This window comes from Schistocerca gregaria, chromosome 1 (assembly GCF_023897955.1).
Source record: "Schistocerca gregaria isolate iqSchGreg1 chromosome 1, iqSchGreg1.2, whole genome shotgun sequence".
Classification (NCBI taxonomy): domain Eukaryota; kingdom Metazoa; phylum Arthropoda; class Insecta; order Orthoptera; family Acrididae; genus Schistocerca; species Schistocerca gregaria.
In genome coordinates, this window is record NC_064920.1 from 172,500,724 (window position 1) to 172,527,677 (window position 26,954).

Here is a 26,954-nt window from a genome sequence, read left to right on the forward strand (position 1 = left end):
CTGATGACAATGGCTGTGTGCGCGGCAGTCTAAGGCGTGTTTATGTCGCTAAGGCAGTGATTCCCAACCTTTCTGAGATCATTACCTCTGAGTACAGTCAAATATTAGCTGAAACCCCCATTCCCCTGTTGTCAACTTTAGCGCCTATCTGAACATTAGAATGATTTCAAAGACATAATGTTGTTTAACATAGCACACTGCTAATTTCGCTGCTGTTGTTAATATTCCCCATTCAAATGAATTTGACACAAAATAACTGTCTTTGCTTTTTTATGCTTGTAGATTACACGATTTATTTATACACTCCTGGAAATGGAAATAAGAACACCGTGAATTCATTGTCCCAGGAAGGGGGAACTTTATTGACACATTCCTGGGGTCAGATACATCACATGATCACACTGACAGAACCACAGGCACATAGACACAGGCAACAGAGCATGCACAATTTCGGCACTAGTACAGTGTATATCCACCTTTCGCAGCAATGCAGGCTGATATTCTCCCATGGAGACGATCGTAGAGATGCTGGATGTAGTACAGTGGAACGGCTTGCCATGCCATTTCCACCTGGCGCCTCAGTTGGACCAGCGTTCGTGCTGGACGTGCAGACCGCGTGAGACGACGCTTCATCCAGTCCCAAACATGCTCAATGGGGACAGATCCGGAGAGCTTGCTGGCCAGGGTAGTTGACTTACACCTTCTAGAGCACGTTGGGTGGCACGGGATACAGGCGGACGTGCATTGTCCTGTTGGAACAGCAAGTTCCCTTGCCGGTCTAGGAATGGTAGAACGATGGGTTCGATGACGGTTTGGATGTACCGTGCACTATTCAGTGTCCCCTCGACGATCACCAGAGGTGTACGGCCATTGTGGGAGATCGCTCCCCACACCATGATGCCGGGTGTTGGCCCTGTGTGCCTCGGTCGTATGCAGTCCTGATTGTGGCGTTCACCTGCACGGCGCCAAACACGCATACGACCATCATTGGCACCAAGGCAGAAGCGACTCTCATCGCTGAAGACGACACGTCTCCATTCGTCCCTCCATTCACGCCTGTCGCGACACCACTGGAGGCGGGCTGCACGATGTTGGGGCGTGAGCGGAAGACGGCCTAACGGTGTGCGGGACTGTAGCCCAGCTTCATGGAGACGGTTGCGAATGGTCCTCGCCGATACCCCAGGAGCAACAGTGTCCCTAATTTGCTGGGAAGTGGCGGTGCGGTCCCCTACGGCACTGCGTAGGATCCTACGGTCTTAGCGTGCATCCGTGCGTCGCTGCGGTCCGGTCCCAGGTCGACGGGCACGTGCACCTTCCGCCGACCACTGGCGACAACATCGATGTGCTGTGGAGACCTCACGCCCCACGTGTTGAGCAATTCGGCGGTACGTCCACCCGGCCTCCCGCATGCCCACTATACGCCCTCGCTCAAAGTCCGTCAACTGCACATACGGTTCACGTCCACGCTGTCGCGGCATGCTACCAGTGTTAAAGACTGCGATGGAGCTCCGTATGCCACGGCAAACTGGTTGACACTGACGGCGGCGGTGCACAAATGCTGCGCAGCTAGCGCCATTCGACGGCCAACACCGCGGTTCCTGGTGTGTCCGCTGTGCCGTGCATGTGATCATTGCTTGTACAGCCCTCTCGCAGTGTCCGGAGCAAGTATGGTGGGTCTGACACACCGGTGTCAATGTGTTCTTTTTTCCATTTCCAGGAGTGTATATACATGGGGATGGTATCTGTTCTTTCGGACATGTCCCAAGGGAAAGATACCATCGGTGACCATGCAGCTCGTTTGAATGAAATTACAATGAAATGAATACCCCTAGCTGCATACAGGCCTTGATATAAGTCAACGGAGACAGTTGATAATGTATGTGTGCTCCGACCCGCACACTAACCTAGGATCTCATGCTTACATTTCCTAAAGAACAGATTCCATCTTCATGTATGTGTATACAGTTAAGGTCCCACCGAGCATTTGACCATCTTCTGTGCAGATGAACAAACAGTGCCCGAACTCTTACGGGAATTGGAAAAATGCTGCGAGTAATGAGTGTAATGGGCAGGGGTACTGTGAATATAGTGCGAGCCAATACTTTGGGAATGTGGGTCTCACGGGAGGCGTGCCAGCGATAATTCCCTGCAGTCGCACTATCCTCTGTCTCCTCGGTGGCTCAGATGGATAGAGCGTCTGCCACGTAAGCAGGAGATCCCACGTTCGAGTCCCGGTCGGGGCACACAATATCAACTGCCCCGTTGACATATCAACGCCTGTGTGCGGCTAGGGGTATTCATTTCATTGAAAGGATCTTTATCTCTCCACAATTCATGCTGTGTCCCTTGTCAAGACAGTGTTCAGCCACAGCAGACTTTTCTGCCTGATGCAACGTGGTGTGACGTCTGTGTTCAGCGCATCTATCGTTAACAGTGCAATACGATTGGCCAGTGTATGATTTTGCACATTCGCACTGGATTTTGTACATCCATGGTCCCCTTAGACCCAGGTTGTCTTTAACAGGAAATGGTATAGTTTGCATTCGCGATGGAGCGCGGAAAACCCATTTTATCTGATGTTCTTGAATAGTCGGCCTATCTTGAAGGATCCGCTACCAACATCAGGTAGAAATCCATCCTCCTGGAGTTCTCAGTTTCTTCTGGCTGTCCTTGAGCTTTTGTGCGTGCTGGTTGAAATGTGTTGCCAATTTGTTTATCAGAGTACCCATCTTGTACAAAAACAGAGCGAAGATGGCCTAACTCTGCTGATAAGATCCCTGCATCTGAGATAACGCTAGCCCCTTGAACGACAGTCCGTAATACTCCACTGTGTTGCGATAGGTGATGGCAGCCCGTGGCAAGTAGATGTAGAACACTGTGAGTTGGTGTACGAAACACGCTATGAACCAAGGGACCGTCTTACTTTCTGCAGACCAGGACATGTAAGAACGGGAGGTCTCCATTTTCCTCCGCTCCATGGTGAAGCAAATGCCCGGATGGAGGGAGATCAGGTGTTCCAGAAATGCAGGAACCGTTGCTACTCCATGTGGTCATCTCCAGAAACATTTAAGTTTCAACACCGCAGACAGAAGTGCTTTTTCCTCAAAGTCTTCCTTAAAATGGTTAGCTACTATGAGGGGCAAAGGACTGGCTCAAAATAATATCCATCAAATAAGAAGTAAGTCGAAGTAAGCACATGTTTGAATATATGTAAGACGTCCTCGTCCAGCATAGATCCTATAAGTTGTAATGAATCCACCAGAGGTTCTCGTGTGAACAGAGCGACCACGTCGAAACTCACAAACACATCAGCAATGGACTCAAAAGGGAAGCCAAATGTTTTTGTAGGTAATATGTTGGGGCTTTTATATTGCTCGCTATGGAGAGATGGGGAACCTCTCCATAATGGATCTTAGGCAGCCCATAAAGTCATGGTGGAACTGGCGCTTGTATTCGTGAAGCTCCTTTTAAAATGTTAGGTAACTAACTGGACTTGAGGACGAGGATGTCTTCCGTTGTACTGCATCAGTTATATACTTGTGGAGACGGTGAAACGCTGGGTCCTGCAGTATATGTGTCATCGTGTCAAAGTAAGACTGTAGACCTCAGTATGTTATATAAATTTGAACTTTATATCCTAAACTGTTCCAGAAAAAAGAGATGGGCATAGGTGGATGAAAAATGATTAAAAAATACAGGGTGTACATTAAGTTCGGAAACACTTTCAATTATTTATTGCACAAGAACCAAACGTTGCACAGATATGATACATATGCCATTTTGAAGAGACACTCTGTAAGTTTTTTTTTTTTTCATACATACCGCAACAGCGCAGTTTGGTCATTTGCCGATAGGCAGCGCTAGTCGCAAACATCGTGAGTTCAGGTGCGGAGTGAGCTTTCTGTATGGTGGAGTTCAACAAAAACAAGGTTACAGCTGTTCAACGGATGTCTAGAACCAAGTACAGTAAGAAGCCACCAACAAGGAAAGCCATTTACCACTGGAACAACAAATTCATTATGTGCCCGGCAAAGAGAAGCGGACGTCTCAGTGCGGGTGAATTAAATGTGGAGTGCATATGAGAGACATTTATATGGAGTGCAAGGAAATCTGTGCGTCGAGCGTTCCGTGAACTCTATATGATAATTGCCGAATCTGGGGTAGAAAGCATCCATGTTAATGCATTTAATTTGAGCGTACCTTGTCACGTCAGAAACTGTACGGCTCGTTCTTCTTCGCCGAGAGCACTGTCACTGGATATTCCTACTCGGACATATTGCAGCAATGGGTGATGCCTCAAACGCAATCGGACTCTCCGTTCATCTTTCAGCAGTATGGGACTCCACCTCATTTTCTTCGTGAAGTTGGTGAGTACCTGAACACGAGCCTGCCGCATTGATGAATCGACTGTGCTAGAGAAGTGGACAGCTGCTTCATGACATGGCCTCCCCGATCACCAGATCTCACTCTGTGTGACTTTCTGCTGTGGGGACACATTCAATATCTGGTGTATGTACCGCTTCTACGCCGTGATGTAGCAGAGCTCCGGGAGAGAATACGGGAAGCGACTACAACAGTTGACGATGCCATGCTGGCAGGGATATGACAAGAATTCCATTACCGTATTGAAGTCTGCCGGGTCACTCATGGTTCGCATATCGAATGTTTGTAAAAAAAGTTTCAGAGTTTCTCTTCAAAATGCAATATATATGGCATCTGTACAATGTATAATTCTTGTGAAATAAATAATTGAAAATTTTTTCCGGACTTTATGTACACCTTGTATTTTTTTATGTTATAAAACTACCAATCATAAATTCCCGTTTTTTTCCGATATTTTTGGTGTGAAACCTAGCTTATTGCCAAGCTTCATGATTTTACGTCAGTGAGAAGTCCCTATAGGTTTTGACGAGTGAGTTTTCGAGTATCAAAATACCTGACATAAACGGTGGTATCTTTTGCTTGCATTGACTTAACGGCTTCAGTGTTTTGCACCGCTCAGTATGTGACATAAATTTCAATGTTATACTTCTACCCGTCCCTGAGAAATAGGGATTTTAACACAGGGACGGACAGAGAGACACATAGACAAAAACGTGATTCTATAAGGATTCCGTTTTTACCGACTGAGGTACGGAATCTTAAAAATATTGCAAAGTCATGCCCTGGAACCATACGTAGTTTTTTACATGATTCTTTACTGTGTAAGTTTTTTGCTACGTATTTGTACACTCGAAAGACGTACTAATTGAAAAGACAGAGCTTCCTTTATAGGTTGTGTAATAATAAGCGCTACCAGTCACATTAGAATGTGATGTTGTTTAACACACGACCGGTTTCGGGCTTGTACCCATCATCAGGTGGTTTACACTCATGTATACGTTTCCATACTCAGTGTTGGAGATCAATATGGCTGGTGCATCCTCGCTTATTTCCAACACTGAGTATGAAATGATATACATCAACGTAAACCACTTGAAGATGGGCACGAATCCGAAACCGGTCGTGTGATCAGATGATCAAAACCAACTGCAAAATGATTTTGAGATGATATCTGTATGGTGCAAAAAGTGGCAATTGACTCCACGCAATGAAAAGTGTAAAGTTATCCACAAGAGTACTAAACGAAATCTAAATTTCGGTTATACGATAAATCGCACAAATCTAAAGGCTGTAAATTCAGCTCAATACTTAGAGATTACAATTACGAATAACTACAGTTGGAACGATCGCATAGATAATGTTGAGGGTAAAGGAAAGCAAAGACTGCGATTTATTGGTAGAACACTTGAAAATACAACAGATCGACTCCCCCCTGTTCAGGAGTTTTGTTGTGAGGTGTGGGATACACATCAGATGGGACTGACGGAGGAGATCGAAAAAGCTCAAAGAAGGGCAGCTCGTTTTGTGTTCTCGCGAAATAGGGAGGAGAGTGCAACGGACATGATGTGTAATTTAGGGTGGCAGTCAATAAAACAACGGCGTTTTTCGTAGCGTCAGAATCTTCTCGTCAAATTTCGATCACTAACTTTCTCCTCCATAAGGGAAAATACTCTGTTGGCTCCTATCTACACAGCGAGAAATGATCATTATGATAAAATAAGAGACACTAGAGCTCGCACAGGAAGATTTTGGTGCTCGTTTTACCGCACGCTGTTAGACGGTGCAACCGTAGAGAAATAGCCTGAAAGTAGTTTGATGAAGCCTCTACCACACACTTAATTGTGAATTGCAGAGTAAACATGTGCATCTAGCTGCAAAGCGTTAAGTAAAAGCACTCACTATTGTGGCTGGTAGCGGTTATTATTCACCACCTTAGAAAGGAACAGTCACGGTGTTCAATTGTATCCATTATGGATAAAATAATTTAGAGCTTCTTTTGTTGAAATTGTTGTTATCAACACATTTGCTGGTGTCAAGAAAGAAAATTAACACAGATATGTAATACTATTTTGTACTGAAGTCAAAGGGAGCGCGAGCCTTACCCACTCGACATGACATTTGTTTGTCCTCCCGTAAGCATACAAGGGAGAAACGATGTGTGCAGGTTGTGATCAGACCCTGCCGGCTGGCGAGATGCCGTCGAGGCGCAGAGAAGCCTCCCGCAAGCGACGGCGAGAGAGCAGCCCCAGCGACGACCGCCGCAGGGTCAAGAAGCGCCGCGCCTCCACCGTCGCCTATACAGGTGAGGTCGGCACATAGCCTACAGCAGAACAGTACGCGCCGCTCTAAAAAGCGTCAACACTGAGTGAGTGGCTTGTTTGTAATCTTTCATTTGTTTGATTCTATGTCGTATCCACCAGTTCACCAACTACATTTTGTTTATATGAAGGAGAATCGGAAAGTAACGCACAATAATTTTTTCTCCCCTGGTATTGCAGCTGCAGTGTTGAAATTTCATGCCGATATACACTTAAGGGCCAAATAAACTGGAATGGGTATGCGTATTCAAATACAGAAACGTAAGCAGGCAGAATACGGCGTTGCGGTCAGCAACGCTCATCTAAGACAAGTGTCTGGCGCAGTTGTTAGACCGGTTACTGCCGCTACAATGGCAGGCTGTCTAGATTTAAGTGAGTTCGAGCGTCGGTGCACGAGCGATAGGACACAGCATCTCTGAGGTAGCGATGAAGTGGGGAATTTCCCGTACGACCACTTCACGAGTGTACTGTGAATATAAGGAATACGGTAGAACATTAAATCTCCGACACCGCTGCGGCCAGAAAAAGATCCTGCAAGAAAGGAACCAACGATGGCTGAAGAGAATCGTTCAACATGACACAACTGCAACCCTTCCTCAAATTGCTGCTGATTTCAGTGCTGGGCCGTCAACAAGTGTCAGCGTGCGAAACATTCGGCGAAACATCGTCGACATGGATTTTCGGAGCCGAAGGTCCACTCGTGTACCCTTGATGACAACATCGCACAAAGCTTTACATCTCGCCTGGGCCCGTCAACACCGACATTGGACTGTTGATGACTGGAAACTTGTTGCCTGGTCGCACGAGTCCATTTCAAATTGTATCGAGCGGGTGAACGTTGTACGGGTGTGGAGACAACGTCATGGATCCATGGACCCCGCATGTCAGCAGGTGACAGTTAAAGCAGGAGGAGGCTCTGCGTGTTCAGCTGGAGCTATATGGGACCCCTGATAATTCTAGATATGACTCTGACAGGTGGCACGTGCGATCACCTGCACCCATTCACGTATGTTGTGGATCCAAACTGACCTGGGTAATTCCAGCAGGACAATGCGACACCCCTCACGTCCATAACTGCTACAGAGTGGCCCCAGGAACACTCTTCTGAATTTAAACACTTCGCTGGTTTCCAGACTCCCCAGACATGAAACATTATTGAGCATATGTGGGTAGCCTCGCAACGTGCTGTTCAGAAGAGATCTCTTTCCCCCTCGTACTCTTACAGATTTATGGACAGCTTTGCACCATTCATGGTGTCAGTTCCCTGCAGCACTACTTCAGACATTAGTTGAGTCCATGCCACGTCCTGTTGCGGCACTTCTGCGTGCTTGCGGGCTCCCTACATGATACTAGGCAGATGAACGAAATTCTTTGGCTGTTCAGTGTAGTGCAACAGAAGGTGTCAGATTTTCATGTGCAAGTCTAGAGAGGGCACCGTGAACTATTGAACAAACATTGCGCACATGCTACTGTCGTCAACCTCTGAAGATCAGCGAAGTGTAGTTCGACATTTGTGGGCCAAAGAGCATAAATCGAATGAAATTCACAGGGACATACGTGGCTTGTCTGAGGAAGACTATTTGGACCCTAGCAATGCTTCCAGGTGTTGTGCATTCTTCCAAGAGGGCAGTGTGAACCTTAGTGATTCGCCAAGCTCCGGGCGACTGGTAACAGCTGCAACCCCACAGAAAGTCAGAGCCACTGTGGCAGCAATTTTGAACGACCGGCGTGTGCAACTGCGAACCTTATCGCAGCAGTTCAACATTTCATATGCTGCTGTGTACTATACTGTTCATGACAGGGTTGAAATTTCGTAAAATTAGTGTTTTCCGGTGCCTGACAGACAACCACAATGGCCAGCGAATTATGACAGGCTTGGATTACTTAACGCCTTACGGCGCACAAGGGCATGATTTTCTGAAAGGAATCGCCACTGGTGATGAGTCATGGGCATACCGCTACACGCCTAAAACCAAGCAGGCCTCTGTAGAGTGAAACATGCTGCTTCCCCAAAACGAAAAAACTTTAAAGTGATTCAATCTGCTAAGGAAAGTGTGACAGTGATGTGGGATATGCGTGGTGCGTTGCTGGTGGCCTTTTCTGAACACGGAACCACTGTGAATGTTGCAGGCAACGTTAAAACTTTGGTTAAGTTGCGACGTGCTCTTCCAAACGCCATAACATTAACGCTGATGGTGTTAAGCTTCTTCATGAAATTACTTTCCCCAGTGTTGCTGAGTGGGAGGTGCTCCAGCACCCACCATATAGTGCGGACCTTCCGCCGTCGGACTTTTATCAGTTTGGTCTCGTGAAGAAATCCCTGGCTGACCGACTCTGTTTGACAGGTGTGCATGTGAAATCAAGTGTCCACAGAGGGCTATACTCCAACCACACGGACTTCTATGAACAGCGCATACTGAATTTGGTACCACGGTGGGAGAAGTGTGTTGAGAACGTTAGTGACAGTGGAAAAAACTAGATATAAGTTGATATGTGATTTTTTTCTTTGGTTGCCTATTAAACTTTTGGCAATAAAATTACTTTCCGATCTTCCCTTGCAGTTTTAGGGTGCACTCCCAGTTTCAAATCTCATAAGATTTCAAAGCCAGGATTACTAGGACTATTCCGTCCGAGCAGATTTCAAGAAAGAATTAGACAATTTACAAAGTTTACTTACTATTTCGTCAATTTCCTTTAGCCACTTGGCTTCTCCAATAGTTATTATTCATAAGCCCTAATGGGGCATTAGGAGTACATGGTAATTCTGGAGCAACAATTAATGCACAAGCAGAAGCTGTCATCTAGCCTGTTCCAAGGCATAAAGAAATAATGGCACCCCTCTCAGGCGGTTGTCACTTTCCTAAAATCACTTTATCTGATGCATATTTGCAAACTTCCCTTAGTGTAGAATCAAGAACAATAATGGTGATCAACATGCCAATTGGACTGTACTAATATAACCGTCTACCTTTGGGATTGCCAGTGTTCCAGCAATATTTGTAAGAATAATACAGAAGATTCCTCAGTGCATAAATTAACCAGACAATATTATCATAAGAAGATAATCTCATGTATATCACATGGCTAACATACAGACATTATTCAGCATACTATATCAGAACCGGCTGTAATGAAATTTAAAAAAAAACGTGTACCTTTCTCAGCCAGACGTGCAATACTTAGGGCACATACTGAGCAAAGATGGATACAAGCCAACCCACAAAACATAGTGAAGTAGTAATTAAATCTCCTGTTAAGCAAAGATAAAACAAAACTCATTTCAAGACCAAGTGAACAGTTACAGCGAATTTATTCTGAAAATAAATCAAATTGGCAAACCACTAAACCAGATAAAAAGAAAATTGTGTAATTAATTTGTTAACAGAATTGCCAGAAAGAATTTTTAATCTTAACAGCCTTTCTATAATTCACCCCATATTCGGCTACATTCAACTGTCATAAACATTTAGTGTTGGCTACTGATGCTTTCCAAGAGGACATAGGGGCAGTGTTCTACCATAAATATGACGATGGTTCAGAACAACCGATTGCATTTGAATCTGAAACAATAATATGGATCTGGAAAGCTTTTCACTAATTGAGAAAGAAATACTGCTGTTATTTATGGATTTCAAAACTTCAGGGTCTTCTTATATGGAACAAAGTTCCATCTGATTACAGGTCATAAGCCCCACTTCTCACTCTATGGTTTTTACAACTGTTACCAAAAAAAAAAAGAAAAGACAGAGTAACTAAAAAAACGGTTCAAATGGCTCTGAGCACTATGGGACTTAACTGCTGAGGTCATCAGTCCCCTAGAATGTAGAACTACTTAAACCTAACTAACCTAAGGACATCACACACATCCACGCCCGAGGCAGGATTCGAACCTGCGAACGTAGCGGTCGCGAGGTTCCAGACTGTAGCGCCTAGAACCGCTCGGCCACTCCGGCCGGTAGTAACTACATATATGGCCACTATAGTTAAGTAATTTTCGACACTATACGTTCTCACCTGCTGATACAACATTCAAATCCTCACGCTCTTTTGTTTCTGCCCATGGGCCCATGAGTGGAGTTTGACTCATTTTGTTCTGAGTTAGATCGTAGTTTTCGGAAAACATTCTACAATTATTTGCTTATTATGACAGGAGTTGCCACTAGTCTTACCACAGATCTCACCCTCAGTGCGGTTCTCCGTCACCTACAATGGAGATGGACAGATTGACTGCCTGAGGATGCCCCTGTACATTTTTCCTGCATGGTACTAGTGTCTCAGCATTCAGCAAGGCGTCCTGTTGCTGGTCAAATTAGAGAACTCTTGCATTACAGAAGTATGATAACGACGACTGGTACTTACAATTTTACATTAGTACGGACTAATGTACCATCGCCGTTTTTTCAATCGTCGGCATAGATAGATGTGTCAAAAATAAAATATAGCCTTAGGATTAGGGTTTGTCGCGTTAATATAAAATAGTTCATCGATCTTGCAGAGCTCACAACCGACTGATTGTAATCGGCTAGCATGGTTACTCTGAAACCAGGACAGGAGGCGCTCGTGCCGAGATGTAAAATTTTAAGTACCAGTCGTCGTTATCATACTTCTGTAATGCAAGAGTTCTCTAATTTGTCTTAAAATTTATTCTTGGCTTATAAGTTTCATACTTTTCTAATGTAAGCTATGATGCTGATTGCCCTTATTTATATTTGTCGAAACCTATGGAAAGAGTTTCTTTATCCATTGCAACTGGTCGGCTGTTTATAATTTTATTATAAAAACTGTCGTTGTTTAGCTTAACAGAGGGAGTTGAAATATAAATCCACCCACGAGTTAGTAGGAAAAGTAGACAATATGGGATAATTTCCATGAAATCCGAAATCTGGGGCAAGCTGCCGTCCGAAAGTATTTTTCTGGACACTGAATTCTGCAGTCTGGAGCCGTGACTGTCACGAAAACCTAGGCATCTGGCAACCCTAGTCTTATGTATACACAGATTTAGACGCTGGTCAGCACGTAACTAAGTATTGTTACAGCCGGATGTCCAAATTCCTTAGTAATTTGTGATAATTTGGCCAGACTGACACGTATTTCACAGACGACCAGTTACTGTACAAATACAACGAACTGTTCCAAGTGGAAACAGTTTTCCGCACCTACAATATGGGAAGCTACAGTAATTCAATTTCACTGGTTAAAACTTTATTTTAGTATTTCAAATGAAACCAATGTCGCAGAGTACCATTCCTAACTGTTTTAAAATACTGTTCAAAGAATTTCGTCTGAGGAGATAGTTTCTTTTTCTTTTTTATCCTAACGTGGTAGATAAGAGTTTTGTTTCAGAAAATTGCCGATGAGGAACTGGTATAAATATATTTCAAGTTAAACAACGATAAGAAAAAACACTACACAACCATGTAAACGATTATTATAGACATCGAGAAATATGATAAATAAACCTTTAAGAGAGTGAGTAGACAGACCACTCCAAGAATGTATTTAAGGTAAACAGCAATCAAATACAATTTCTGTATGTTGTTCCACATTTAGGGAATTACTGGTATTTGAACTACAATACATTTTATTTATTAATATAACTTAAAAATTAACACTAATAAAGTGTTTACAGTGTACTTAATAGTTTTAGCCATATAAATTGCGAGGACTTACTGGCATTCATAGCCTTTTAATGTATAACTGAGTAGATGTTAGTGCAGTTTCTGAATATGGGCAATGGCTGTCATACAGAACCTAATGTAGACAATCTCTTCAGAATTTTTTACAGTCTACTTTATTCTGTTATCCAACTTCAGGTATATCTTCTCCCTCTTCCCAGCTTCCTTCTTCAAGCAGTCCACCAAGCCGTTGACCCGTTGACTCTAGCGCGACGGTTTCAAGTAACATTTATTTCGCTGTTCCACCCTTCGACAGCATTCGTCGTTTGGTGCCCTTTACCACTGCAATTCCACATTGCGATAGGCATATCATCATTCTGTACCCATGTATCCATAAAGCGGTTAAAAAATTGAGAGAGTCTTTCGTTATCAGGGGCTTCCGCATGAATCTCAAGCATTCCTTACTTACATCCTGCAGTTTTGCCCACGCTGCCCACATGTCGAAATGAAGTCTTAAATCTTCGTTCTGACGGTACTCATCAGTTGGACCGGAATCTTGAACTTTTCTCCATAAGCTCTTCTTCTTATGGAAAACATCCACCTATTTACTTGAGGGGAAAACTTGGCATAGGGCCGATATAGCAGCTGTCATAAAATCAACATTCACTCTTTTTGGACGCTACTAAGGAATTGTTTGTTAATCAGACAAAACAGGCACATATATGTGCCATTATTCTTATGAGGGAGCAGGGAAAATACCGTAGGAATGATGTCTGTTTCGTCTCTCTGGCCTCCTAAGTCTGCATGTTTGGTGTAGATTTGTGCAAACTGATTGCTGCGACTCTTTAAATGTTCCATTCATAAAAACTGGGAAGACGTTTTTAAGCTCTCTTTTCCTTTCCTTTCACTAGAAATGATCATCCTCTCCTCTAATCTATCGCATTCTGGAAGAAAACTACTGTAAACACACCTTTAAGAGATCTTCATGAAGATCCATTTCAGAACAGTTTATGGGCTCTTGTTGGTTTCCCCCCACTTGACTCCGCAGATAACAGCAAAGCATTCTTCATATTTACCGTAGCAAAATCATAACTTTTGTTATAAAGTTTCCCCCTTTTATCCACGTGTATTTCGGATAACTGAGTAATTTCTTCTAGATCCCTCTTCTACGCCCTCTCCATTTGCTTTTTCGCCTCTAGCCCTACGTCATTAAGAGATAAAGAGACATGTTCCAACACATAAAACATTTCTCCATTCATCGAACTCTTTTTCCCCCTACTGTGATAGGATTTTTCGCGTAAACAGACTCTCGTAACAACATGATCTTTACATCACTAAACTTGTGGTACGTGTAACGACTATAATGAGTAGAAGACCTGGCTTGATCGTTGTAACGACTTCCATGATGAGGGTCACACCTCAAACTGCAAAAGCAAAGCAAGCACAGGAGTTAGTATACTTCGACCAGCGATGTTCACATAGCGCTTCAGAGTTGTGGGAGGAGTGTAATATTAAGTATCAAAATGCAGCGCGGTAGCAACTGCAAAAAGTATTCTTTCAACCATACAAAGCAGTGACTTGCAAGTTAGCTCCTCCGTGATTAATACGGGCATGAAAGTATGCCTTGATCAGGAGTATCAATGCTTTTTTTTTTTTTAATGGGGAAACGCAGCACAGTAAGTTTTAGTCCATATGATAGACTACTGTTTAATGTTTGTTCGCTTTAACTATCTGTGGAAGATTGTGACGCTACGTAAACAATAAATAAAAAAGGTTATTTCCAAAGGTATTAATATATGTCGGTGGTAACCATCACCGATTGTAACTGGTGACCGTCTTCAAACCTGATGACAAAGTTCCTTTCAGAACTGTAACATGTGAATCATTACATGTCCAACCGCGCCACTCTTGACCATCGCACATATACGTATCATTGTTAATCACGCAGGAGTGAGCTCATAAATAACTATGGTGTGTAGCTTAAACAATACTATTTGTAGTTGCTACCACGCTACGTAACATTACCTGTAGCAAAACTCAGGTATCGCAAGTCTCCATGTCCTCATATCTGCAGACATTGCTCGTCACAAGTAACACCGTCTATCTTTGTCGTATGTAAACACGACGATGTTGCCGCTCTGGTAAGGATTTAAGTTCACCTTGTAGAGTAACACATGTTACTCAAGCCACAGAATGCGACATAACATGTTCAGAACTTACTGAATGGAAAGAAAATCAAAATAATAAGAACAAGGAAAGGTGAAATTCTAGAATGATGCTCATAATAAAAATAAACATACATTGCAGACATCATCTTTATCTGATACATCTTAATAACGGACATGGAGAGGTAAAGGCTCCAGGTGTGGCCTTACTAACCCAACCTAACGTAACCGAACTTCTCCTCGTCTCACCTCACCTAGTTTACCCTAACTGAATCCAAGCCAAGTGAACCCTGCACAATCCAATCCAGCAACCCAAACCTACCATAAACGTCCTAACCTAATGCAACTTAATGTAACTATACTAACCAAACCAAATCCAGCCTAGCTTAGTTAGACTAACCTAAGCTGACATAACGCAATGAACCCTAACGTATATTACCCAAACCCCGACACGGACCTTAACCCTGACCTTAATTGCGTCCTACATTTGATTCTAACCTAATCGGATATATTCTGACGCTTAACTAACCATAACGTAAGCCGCAACCTAGCGAAAAAATTAACATTAACGTTAACTTTAGACAACCAAATCCAACCAAACCCAATCCAAGCCAACCTCACCCATCCAAATTAAAACCCATCCTAAACTCGCCTCAGCTAACCTAATATAATCCCATGTCAGCTTATACCACCTCGCTTCTTCAACAGCTCACTTCATCTCACTTCACTTAACCTAATCTAAGCTAACCTAATCCAAATACAAATCCAAACTCTGATCTCAACCAAAACTTTAACCCAAGCCTTAACCAAAGCGTTAACTCTAACCTTAACCTTCAACATTACTGAACCTAACCCCAGAATAGCATACATCTTATCTTTAACCCAACTATATCTAATCCAACTACACCTAATTCAACCTAACCTAACACAGCCCAACTTAATCCAACCCAACCCCTAACCTAACCCAGCCCAACCCAGTCCACCTGAATCCAACCTAACTTATCCCTACCTCATTGCACCTAACCCAAATAACCTTGCCTAAGCTTATTAACAGTAGAAGCCGTTCTCGAAGTCGAATTAGATTCCATAAAGATAGATCGTAACAGCAACGAGTCTTCATTTTACAGGAACAATTTTAATAACTCCAAGTTACGATGATACAATCATGCAGACTAGGTGTCCCATGAACATTCTTGTTTACAGTTCCACTCATTACCCTAAATTACATTCCCATCGCTAAGTTAAGTCTACTTAAAATACTCCCGCAGAAAACAGAGGGAGTTTTCCAGAGAAAAGCATTGAACTTCGGTTTGAAAGCCTATTGTTTGATTGCTGAAGCTTGTTGAAAATGCATGATGCCAAGTACTTCACACGTTTTTTAACACTAGTGAGGTGTTGTTGCAACACAAAGTTAGTTCCCGTACCTTGTGTACGCTGATACGATGCAGCTGTTCAGTCACATGGCAAGCAGTGTCAGAAGTCCCAGCTGTTCCTTCAAAAGCCTACATGAGCTTCGTGATTTAACACCACATATGGCATGAACTGCTTGGTTTTGAGCTGTAAACTCATTTTTGGCCTTACTTCTGCAGCAGACTTTTAGTTAGTTATGCTGTGAGCTCGACGTTATTAGTTTGCGTTAGACCAACTACAGTGTGAGGCAGCTAAGACAGGCCACCCAAATGTACCCAGAAAAAATAAATATATCGAACTGCTGTTTTTGCTAAATTATACTAGACAATAGGATGAATTTTCTGCCACTAAGTTCCTGCATGACGTCGAGTAAGGCTCTCCTGAACCCATGGTTTTCATATTCACACAACATTAGTGGGAATCTGGACAATGAGAGGAGCAATATCGCGGAACGAAAAAACCGCAGTCTCGATAGGCCACGGTGCTGCTGCCATAAAATTCCGGTAGAAGTTTCTCCGCCTGACATAAGGCATAACATGATCTTCTCGCAGGCATTCAACATTCAAATGCGGTTTATGCATGCGGAACCCCCTGCGTAATCGTTGCTCATATGCAGAACGTAGAAGCTGCTATCTACCTACAGGGTGATCCAAAAACCCGTTATCATTTGAAAATACGCTTAAAGCTTTACTGTCAGATTGGAAAATCCGCTACTGCTACTTTAAGATCGTTTCGCCATAAGAAGGGTATTCGTACGGGTATAGGTCCCATGACAAGTGTCGCTATGAAGAAAATGATTACGAACGTCGAGGCCACGGGCTGTTTAGACGATCGCCCCTTTAGTGGGCTGCCACATACTGGTGTTGCTTCTGCTCAGACAGTTCAGCAATAAATGGAGACTTCAGCGGGTTCATCCTCGTATGGTGAGATCAGCGCTCATGAAGTTGCACTTTGCATCAGCATTCCACGCAGTATTGTTTGGAGAGCACTAAGGCGCACCTTCAAATTCTATCTGTGCAAAATCAAGCGTGATAACGAACAGTTAGCCACCGTTTTTGTGACGAAGAGAGATTTGCGGTGTGGGTGCTTGAAAAATAGGAGATGAGGACGATTGGTTATCTAACGTGTTGTGGACCACTGAAACCCGTCTCACACTCCGAGGGTCTGTCAACATGCACAGCTGCAGTATTTTGGCTACGGAAAATTCTAGAACGGTCGTGGAAATATGGTACAGAATCACATCACCCCTAGCGTGGCTGGTAACTACTTGCTGGAAGGTACTACTTTTATGCAGGACGATGTCCATCCCGTATTGCTACACTTGCGAAAGCTCTCTTGCGCACTTAGTTAATGAGGGCTGGGTGCTGAGCCGCCACTTCCGTCGTGTTTGGCTTCCCAGATACCCATAAATCAATCCGCGTGATTAATGGTTCTGGGGTTTCCTGAAGTTGCAAGTCTACCGTGACCGTTAAACCACATTACGGCCGCTAAAAGACAACATTCCACGGCAGTTTATCTCCGTATGTACTGATATGCTGTGCAGTGCTGTTCACAACATTTTCCTTCGCCTACATGTGTTGTTGATGAATGACGGCCGACATGTTGAGCATTTGTTACAAAGAACGCCGTAGTTGCTAAGGATCAATTGTTGCACTAATTACTGCTTTTGTGTCATATGAAGCGCCATCTGATGGTCAATTCGTGTTTTTCCGGTTTCAATAACCCTTCACGTCATTAAAGATGTGTGTCAGTTTTTACCACTGCACGTACATTATTCATGAAATGAAGTGCTGAATTTTCAGATATTAAAGGACTTTTGGGTCACCTTTTATTTTGTGCAGTTGTTCTGAAATGCTGTATCCAAACATGTTAGTTTGACATTAGTTTACCGGCTTCATGGCACCACAGTTTTATTGGCAATCAGTGTACACCATGCCTGCATAAGACCACCAACAGGAGCGTTGTGCACAATCCCCTTTAATAATTTGCTAACAGAGGCAGGTGCCCTCGTACTAACTTTGTCATTCCAGCAGCTACGTCTCAGATAACGCAGGAACACTCCGCCAAATGACTGATTATCCATGCTTATGAACTGCATTCAGCGATGAGCGACATGAACTCTCTTTGAATGAGTGTAGTGGTAGCAAACTGGAGCGAGTGAAATTACAAAATTTTAAGAAATAGTCATTAACTCCCATCACTGTACTGTATAAACGTGTAATATTATTAGAAATCTTCTGGAAGATAGACCATCCTTCAATAGGATCCCGCCGTATCCAAGAATACAAAGAAAGATCAGACACTACAAGCTACAGACGGCTGCCCTATAGCAATTATTATCAATAATCGACCTACATTGATGGATCTTCGAACAAGGAAAGAGTTGACATGCTGAATAATCGTGTCTTCTGCCAGTTGTTCCCGTCATTCTCGCACGATATTTCTACGGCGTGACTGGCTGTTTTCTTCAGGTGCTTCCCGTGCCTGGTCCTGGGGTTGATCGGATCCAGTACTTATGCATGGATGGAGTTAGGCGCTCCGAAAACGGAGCGCCTAGCATCATCCAGGCATAAATATTGGACTCCATTCGCCCAAGGGTCAGTCTCAGGGAATGCGTGAAGTAGACAGTGAGTCACGCTGACAGCCGGCAAAAGACGCCATTATTCAACATATCAACATATCAGCGGGAAACCTGAAGGATTACAAGGAAAGAGCCCAGTTGCATACAATAACCAAACCGAAAAAAATTAAGAAAATTATGCAGCTAAGGCTTGGATTTTGTTCAGTGCTGCAGTTAGGTGAAGGTGGTTCACCTGTAATACTCTCGTAATATTCTGATCTCAAAAGTCCACGACCTACTGTAAGAGTTTCACGGTACCAATACAGAGGTAATTTTATTTGGGAACTAAATCATGTGGGTATCTCAGATGATGGTTAACCCAAGGAATTAGTAGATTATACACTGAAGGGGAAAAATCTCAGCCCCCCAAAATTATTGATGTACAGTAATGAAAATTCTATGATAAATTCGTATAGGTGATATATTACGTGTTTAACATTATAAGATCACAAGTTAATGTAAGCGCGAGATAAATCATTGTAAATGTGAAATGCTGGTACCTCAATAACCAGTGTAACAGCCACAATGTTGAATGCAAGTATGCAAATCAGCGTGCTTTGTGTTATACGGGTGAGGGATGCCAGTTTATGGGGAGGAGTTCCGTGTCTGTTGTACATTTTCGATCAATACAGGAAGAGTCAACGCTGTTCGTGAATGACGATGGAGTAGTCCGACTGTATCCCTATGTGCTCGACTTGAGACAGATCTGCTGATGTAGCAGGGCAAGGCAACATGGCGACACTCTGTAGAGAATGTTGTCTTCCAGCATCGATGTGAGCGAGTGTTATCCTGTTGGATGGCAGCACAGTGGCAGCAGAACAGGTCGAATCACCAGACTGACGTACAGATTTTCAGTCAAGGTGCGTGGAATAACCAAGGGAGTACTCCTTCTGTCATACGAAATCGCACCCCAGACGACGACTCCAAGTGTAGGGTCCAGTGTGACTACCACACAGACATGTTGATTATAGACCTCCAACTGGTGTCCTTTTAGCCAACATACGACCATCACTGCCGCGCGGATTAGCCGAGCGGTTTAGGGCGCTGCAGTCAGGGACTGTGCGGCTGGTCCTGGTGGAGGTTCGAGTCCTCCTACGGGCATGGGAGTGTGTGTTTGTCCTTAGGATAATTTAGGTTAAGTAGTGTGTAAGGTTAGCTGTTAAGTCCCATAAGATTTGACACACTTTTTTTCTTTGAACGACTTTCACTGGCAGCCGGCCGGAGTGGCCTGTGGTTCTAGGTGCTACAGTCTGGAGCCGAGCCAACGCTACGGTCGCAGGTTCGAATCCTGCCTCGGGTATGGATGTGTGTGATGTCCTTAGGTGATTTTGGTTTAGTTAGTTCTAAGTTTGAGGCGACTGATGACCTCAGAAGTTAAGTCGTATAGTGCTCAGAGCCATTTGAACCATCACTGGCACGGGCGCAGATCCGGACTTCATCAGAAAACAAAACAGACTTCCACCCCGCCCTCCAATGAAGCGTCCCTTGATACCAATGAAATCGCAAATGGCGGTGATTTGGGGTAAGTGGAATGCAAGCTTGAGGGCGTCTGGCTCGGAGCTCACCTTGGCTCGGAGCTCTCCTTGAAGTAATCGATTGGTAACAGTTCGTTGTATTACTGTGGTGCTAACTACTGCTCAAACTGCTGCTGCTGCTGCTATGATGCGCCAGAGCAATATGCCGAAAACTATGGTCTACCCTCTCGGAAATGCCACGTTGTTGTCTGGAGCCCGGTCTTCTTGCCTCCGTACATTCTCATGACCGCCGCTGCTAGCATCATGCACAGTGACTACATACCAGCGATGTCTTTCTACAGTATCCCAGAACGAACATCGGGCTTCTCTTAGCCCTCTTACAGAATCATGTTCAAACTCAGTGAGCTGTTAATTACGTCGTCTTTGTCGCCTTAAAGGCATTCGTGACTAACATCATCGCACCACGTCCAATCCAAAAGGCAACCAAGCTCAGGACCGTTACAGCGTGTATTTAAATCAAACCTGTTTTGCAACCACGCAGTGGTGCTGCTAGCGCCACTCTTATACGACTGGATCGAAATCTGGATAGGCAACATCTGTTAGATGTTGAGACACGCCTGCCAACTTTCGTTTATGTCGCACAAATCTTTCTTGGTGTTGCCAATTTTTTCCGTCGTTACAGATGTGTGAGCTAATACGTGTAATCTCAAGAAGGCGCCACAATCTGAATTCTAACTTATACATGGGAAAACTGATATCAGACATAACAAAAAACTATTTAGAAGACCCTACTTCATGGTAGACATCGTTATGGCCGTCCCAGAAGTGGATAAGTTCCAAAACGCGTTATTTGAGGAATTACGTTATTACTCACTTGATGTCCGACCTTTACTATTGCGAACCAGTAGACTGAATGCAGAACTACATATTGTTATAGTAATGGTCGCTTGTCTCCTGCATGACTCTGTATTACGAGAAGTGTTTTATGCTGCATAGCATACAACCTGGACATAAAGTGTTCACCCATAACTACCTTTTGTGCCACGACGTCGCAACCCAGTATGAGTATTGTGCCCAACTACATGTGGCACTTATCTTCACGGCGAGTAAGCCCTATTATGCACAAACGTTTTGCATCAACCCAGTTCTCAGAACCCTTGAAGACAGACGCTGACTGTGGATATTGTATCACAGACAGAGTCCCTTTGACTTTTCAGAGATGTCATTGAACCCGCCCAAAGATGTAAACAACCATGCATGAGCAGCGCCTATTACATAGCCGGGGTCCGACAGTCTACCAGTTCCAGTCATTCCACCAGGAAGGAAGTACACGGCCTGTGTCGTCTGAAGTTCAACCGTGCCATACGGTCAATACTGCGGTCCGATCGTGTCCGTATTGTTACTTTGTGCCAGGGAGGGCTCCTAGCAAGGGAGGTTCCCAGGCGTCTCGGAGTGAACAAAAGCGATGTTGTTCGTACACGGAAGAGATGCAGAGGGACAGGAACTGTAGACGACAAGCCTCGTTCAGTCCGCCCAAGGGCTACTACTGCAATGGATGACCACTACCTACGGATTGTGGCTCGGATGAACCCTGACAGCAACGCCACCATGTTGAATAATGCTTTTAGTGTAGTCACAGGACGTCGTGTTACGACTCAGAACTGTGTACCATTGGCTGCATGATGCGCAACTTCACTCCGACGTCCATGGCGAGGGCCATCTTTGCAACAACGATACCATGCAGCGTGCTACAAAAGAGACCAACAACATGCCGAATGGACCGCTCAAGATTGGCATCACGTTCTCTTCACCGATAAGTGTCGCATATGCCTTCAACTTGACAATTGTCAGAGACGTGTTTGGAGGCAATCGGGTCAGGCTGAACGCCTTACACACACTGTCCAGCGAGTGCAGCAAAGTGGGAGGTTCCTTGCTGTTTTGGGGTGGCATTATGCGGGGTCTACGTACGCCGCTGGTGATCAAGGAAGGTGCCTACGGCTGCACGATACGTGAACGCCATTTTCTGACCGATAGTGCAGCCATATCGGTAGCATATCGGCGAGGCATTGGTCTTCATGGACGGGAACTTGCGCCCCCATCATGCACATCTTGTGAATGACTTCCTTCAAGATAACGACATGAACCCTATCGAATATGCCTGGGATAGATTGAAAAGGGCTGTTGATGGACGACGTGACCCACCACCCACTCCGAGGGATTTACTCCGAATCGCCTTTGAGGAGTGGGACACCCTGAGCTCTATGGGACTTAACATCAGAGGACATCAGTCCCCTTGAACTTAGAACCACTTTAACCTAACTAACCTAAGGACATCACGCACATCAATGCCCGAGGCAGGATTCGAACCTGTGTCCGTAGCGGTTGCGCGGTTCCAGACTGGCGGTTCCAGACTGAAGCACCTAGAATCGCTCGGCCTACACCGGCCCGCCAGAGTGGAACAATCTGGACCGACAGTGCCTTGATGAAGTCGTGGATAGTATGCCACGACGAATATAGTCATCCATCAATGCAAGAAGTCGTGCTACTGGCAATTAGAGGTACCGGTGTGTACAGCAGTCAGGACCACCACCTCTGAAGGTCTCGCTGTATGGTGGCACAACATCCAGTATGTGCCTTTCATGAGCGATAAAAAGGGCGGAAATGGTGTTTATTTTGATCTCTATTCCAATTTTCTGTACAGGTTCCGGAAATCTCAGAACCGAGGTGATGCAAGCCTTTTGTTTGATGTTTGTATCTGCCGATTTGAAATGAAACTGAACACCTCTCTGTCTCTCATAATAGTGGATGATAAAACAGTCATCCAACGAGTTCTGCGGTTTATGGGAATAAACAAGCTCTACCGAAAAACTGAAATTGTGTATTATCTGCCATGTTAGATGCTGGCCTGAAAATGAAAAGAATGTTTGCCCCTGAAGAGAAACCGTGGATGGTCAGCTGTCACTGTTAAGCCTCTATTTATCAGTGGGTGCTACTTTTGCATCCTTTAGAATTGTATAGTAGTCCCTTGCCTGGTCGATCTACATGATAGTCATATACAGCGTGCGCAAGACATACATTTAGAAAAAAGCCAGACATAAAGAGTTTAATAAGGTAGGCTTCCTATGCGGACAATTCACTTCAGTAGAGGTTCTTAAAATCGACAGATTGCTGTATATCATTTTAAATATCACGCATATGTGTGTCTAGAAGGTGGGTGCACTTGTAGGCTGGAAGACAAGTGATACACAGTATTCCACAGTCAACTGTTGATAAACTGCATCTAGTGCGAATTGACAGATATACTACAGAAGTGTACCCGACTAGAACGGAGTGAGTTTGTGTGATTTTGTATGGTCCAACGGACTGTTAACAGAAACCCCCGTCGTGAGATCGGTCCCGTTTATGGGAGCAACTATATGTCACGGAAATTTGTTTTGAGTTGGATGCGGAAATTTGGCAAGAACTAGAAAGGATAATAAACAGGGATCATCGTGATTCGTAAAGATGGTCACGTGACAATCGATGACGTGAGTGTCTTAGGTCGTTTTTTACAAACCGCATATGACAGCATCTCTAAGCGATTGAATTTTCGAAATGGACTGTGTGTGTCCGACCGGCTGATTCCACAGCACAAATGTGGCATCCAGAAACGCCTCATGAATTACAGCGAAGAAGGAAATGATTTTCTAACAGATATTGTTATAGAGATCGAGTCATGTATCCACCGCTACCAACTCTCGTTCTCGTTAAAGTCATCATTTATGTAATGGCAGTATTCTTCTTTTCCAGAAAAAAATCGAGATAGTTCCACCAGAACTCACAGTTGTTGTGACTCTGACACATGACACACGCAGGATATTACATTGTTGAAATTAAAATGTCATTCGGTCGCATCCTGCTTGCTACCCTTGTATGAAGTGCAACGGGTCATACGCCGAAATGGTAGTCGTTCTTCTGGATGGAAATACCACCCCCCCGCCCCCCCCCCCCCATCATGCACACACACGCGCTTCAGATAAACTCAGAGGTTATGGCAAAGATTTAATTGTGAGCACTTGGAACAGCCATAATTTGTTTGAAAAAACACCATCTAGATGGGCAGCACTCTGAAGATGTTGAGTGGTCAGTCGTAAGATACGAATGTTCCGCAAGAAGTGATACAGGCTTTTAGGACCTTGCAAACAATGGAATAATTTCAGGGGGATTACTTTGAACAAAATGTGTTTTGCAAGCTTCACTTTTTGGACCATGTGGGTAAGGTGTAGCTCAGAGACATCATATAACGAGATGAATATGGGAAACCTGCCAAAACAACACACTAATTCGTAAGTAGAACAGGACCCCGCGGAGAGTGATAAATTCATCGAGGACAGCTTCTTCACGGTTTGATGCTCTGATAAGTATTGGTGTGAAGTATGGACCGACATGATGATAGAAGAGACTCTTATGAAACACGTGAAGAATGTTGGAGGTGTTTCACGAGGAAGAGGTTTCACCGATAATGTGTTGAAGCGATGGATTTGCGTATACCAATAGCCCATCACATTTGTGAAGCTATGGTACAGTTTTGCAATTTACATTCGGTTTCGAGTGATCAACATGTTGAACTGAGGAGTATGAAGATAGAAACTGACGACAAAATTAGCAGATATCAGCTGTGGTTGCAACGACACACACTCCATTTGCTTATAAGGAGCAATTGTATTCATTAGGATCTCGATTAGTAGCTTCTCAGGAAGTAAACTGCTACAAAGCTGTGTCTGTTGGTGAAGAAGCTCTTCGAACTCTCTCGCCAAAATTTGGTTCTCTGATCCAGCATCGTTAAGACAATGTGCATGTCAACTGTTAAGCTTGAAAAAAATATTACTGAAGTAGAAAGAATTCAGTTATTTCAGAGAATACTGTGCACGGTTCATTTACCTGATAATTTAAAGGATTGCTTCATTTACGAATTCTCGAGTGCACCAATGTCTCTATTTGACAGTAGTGGATTGATGAAGAAAACAAAAATGTCATCACTGTACAATCTTTCCAGTCAAGTACCTGAAAGACATATTGACAATAATAAATCGAAGTTCTTTGTTATAGATGGAGGCTTTCTTATCCACCTCGTCGTGTGGCCTAAGAATGGAAGTTTTGGTGACATTTATAAAACCTTAATAGCGTATATTCAGAGACATTATAAACATGATGGTGCTGTTGTATTTGACGGATATTCAGAAAGCTCTCTGAACATAAAAACTATTGAACGCCAAAGGCGAACGGTAAAGCGGACCTCACGAGAAATTTTGTTTAATGATAAGACGTTATGCGTTGAGTCACAGTCTGACTTTCTTAGTAACCTTAGAAATAAGGAAATGTTTATTACACAACATGTGCAAAAACTAGACAGTTTAGGTATTTAAAACAAGATTGCAGACGGCGATGCAGACAAGCTATAAGTGGCTCCACATTTTACCAGCAAGTGATTATAGTGGGCCAAGATGTAAATCTTCTTGTTCTACTTATCGCTGTTGCTCCAGACGACACAGACATAATCCTGACGAAGAAAGGTAAAGGTAGCATAAGAACAAAAGATATACGTGACTCCTCGTTCATGACTGCAAGAATTCAATACTGTTTCCTCGTGTAGTAAGTGGTTGCGACAGCACGTCAGCCTTGTTTGGGAAAGGAAAGCCCAACTTCAGATTATTCCACTTTTAATTCAACAACCCAGCTTCCTCTCCTGACAGCATTGCAAAAGTAGGAGAGCAATTTATGCTCTCTCTCTACACGAAAACAGTAGAGAATCCGGATGATAACTTATATGCCATTAGATTTAAATGTTTTAATGTACTTTTGTGTCAGGCAAACAGTGCTATCATACTCTCTCGTTTGCCACCCACTAGTGATGCAGGACACCTCCACTCTTTCCGAGTTCACCTACAAGTCCACCTGTGGCTGGGGAACAACTTGGATCCCAGAAACTGGGGCTGGAGGGAATCAAATCATCCCTCTCCCCGATTCACGCGAAACGACTACCTGTTCCAGAGAAAATACTGTTACTGATTTCATACGGCTGCCCTCAAGGCTACGGAAGAAAGTGCGGGTGTGTGAAGGTTGACCTATACATTACACAACAATATGCAAAAACTGTCGTGAACATAGCTGCACTAATACGCCGCGAAGTGATTTGACAGAAGATTTGGGCGATGTTCCTAAGTAAAAAGCAAAAAAAAAAAGTCATCACAAGAATTTATTTGCTTGATATTGCGGTATTTTCATTGTATACATGTAGTACATATGACTGTACACATATTACAACAAAAGTAATTGTTGGTTAGTTTTATAGTAGTTCTTAATTTTCATGAAAAATATTTTCAGTCCAATAATTGCACAAATCTAAAGTAAAAGACTATAAAGCAAAATTGTTCCATATAAATAAAAGTCTGTTTTAAAAGGAATTTCACTTTTTTATCTACAAATTTTAGCTATCATAAACTAATTACCTTGCTTAAATATGCATTTGATCTTCTCTGAGTAGAATTTCACCAGAAATATTTTCTGTCATATAGATAACTTCGTTAAATGAACCGATTTTCGTCAAGTTTGGAAAAAGGAAAAGAAATTACATTAAGGGATGGTGGAGGGTGAAGCTCTCCCCGATAGAGGAGGGAACTTTTCTGTTTCTTCATATCCTAGTAGCGTTTTCCCAAGGTTTCAAATCTTTATAAATTTTTTCCGCCATTTTTCCTAAATTACCTGGACTACTAGTTTCACATGTTGTTACGTAGCCATTGCAACTGGACTGCAGAATAACTCAATGATTGCATATTTACAAGGTGACTCAGTTGCCAATGACTATAGGTCTCATGCAACCCACAACACCTTCAAGTACCACGAGCAAGAATTTCGTACTGAATTCACAAGCTTGCTATGCAGGAACTATTAGTCCTACATTAGAAAAAGTGAACAGGACCGTTTTGAAA

General features: G+C 43.5%; 1 protein-coding gene across 1 annotated transcript in view; it reads left to right on the forward strand.

Moving 5' to 3' along the window:
* The window catches only part of LOC126285049 (protamine-like), a 43,598-nt gene that overhangs the window by 11,789 nt on the left and 4,855 nt on the right, over nucleotides 1-26,954 (forward strand). The window contains exon 2 of the mRNA XM_049984372.1: nucleotides 6,548-6,685. Within this exon, the coding sequence (XP_049840329.1) occupies nucleotides 6,577-6,685 (109 nt within the window). The 5' untranslated portion in view covers nucleotides 6,548-6,576. The remainder of the gene's footprint in view (nucleotides 1-6,547; nucleotides 6,686-26,954) is intronic.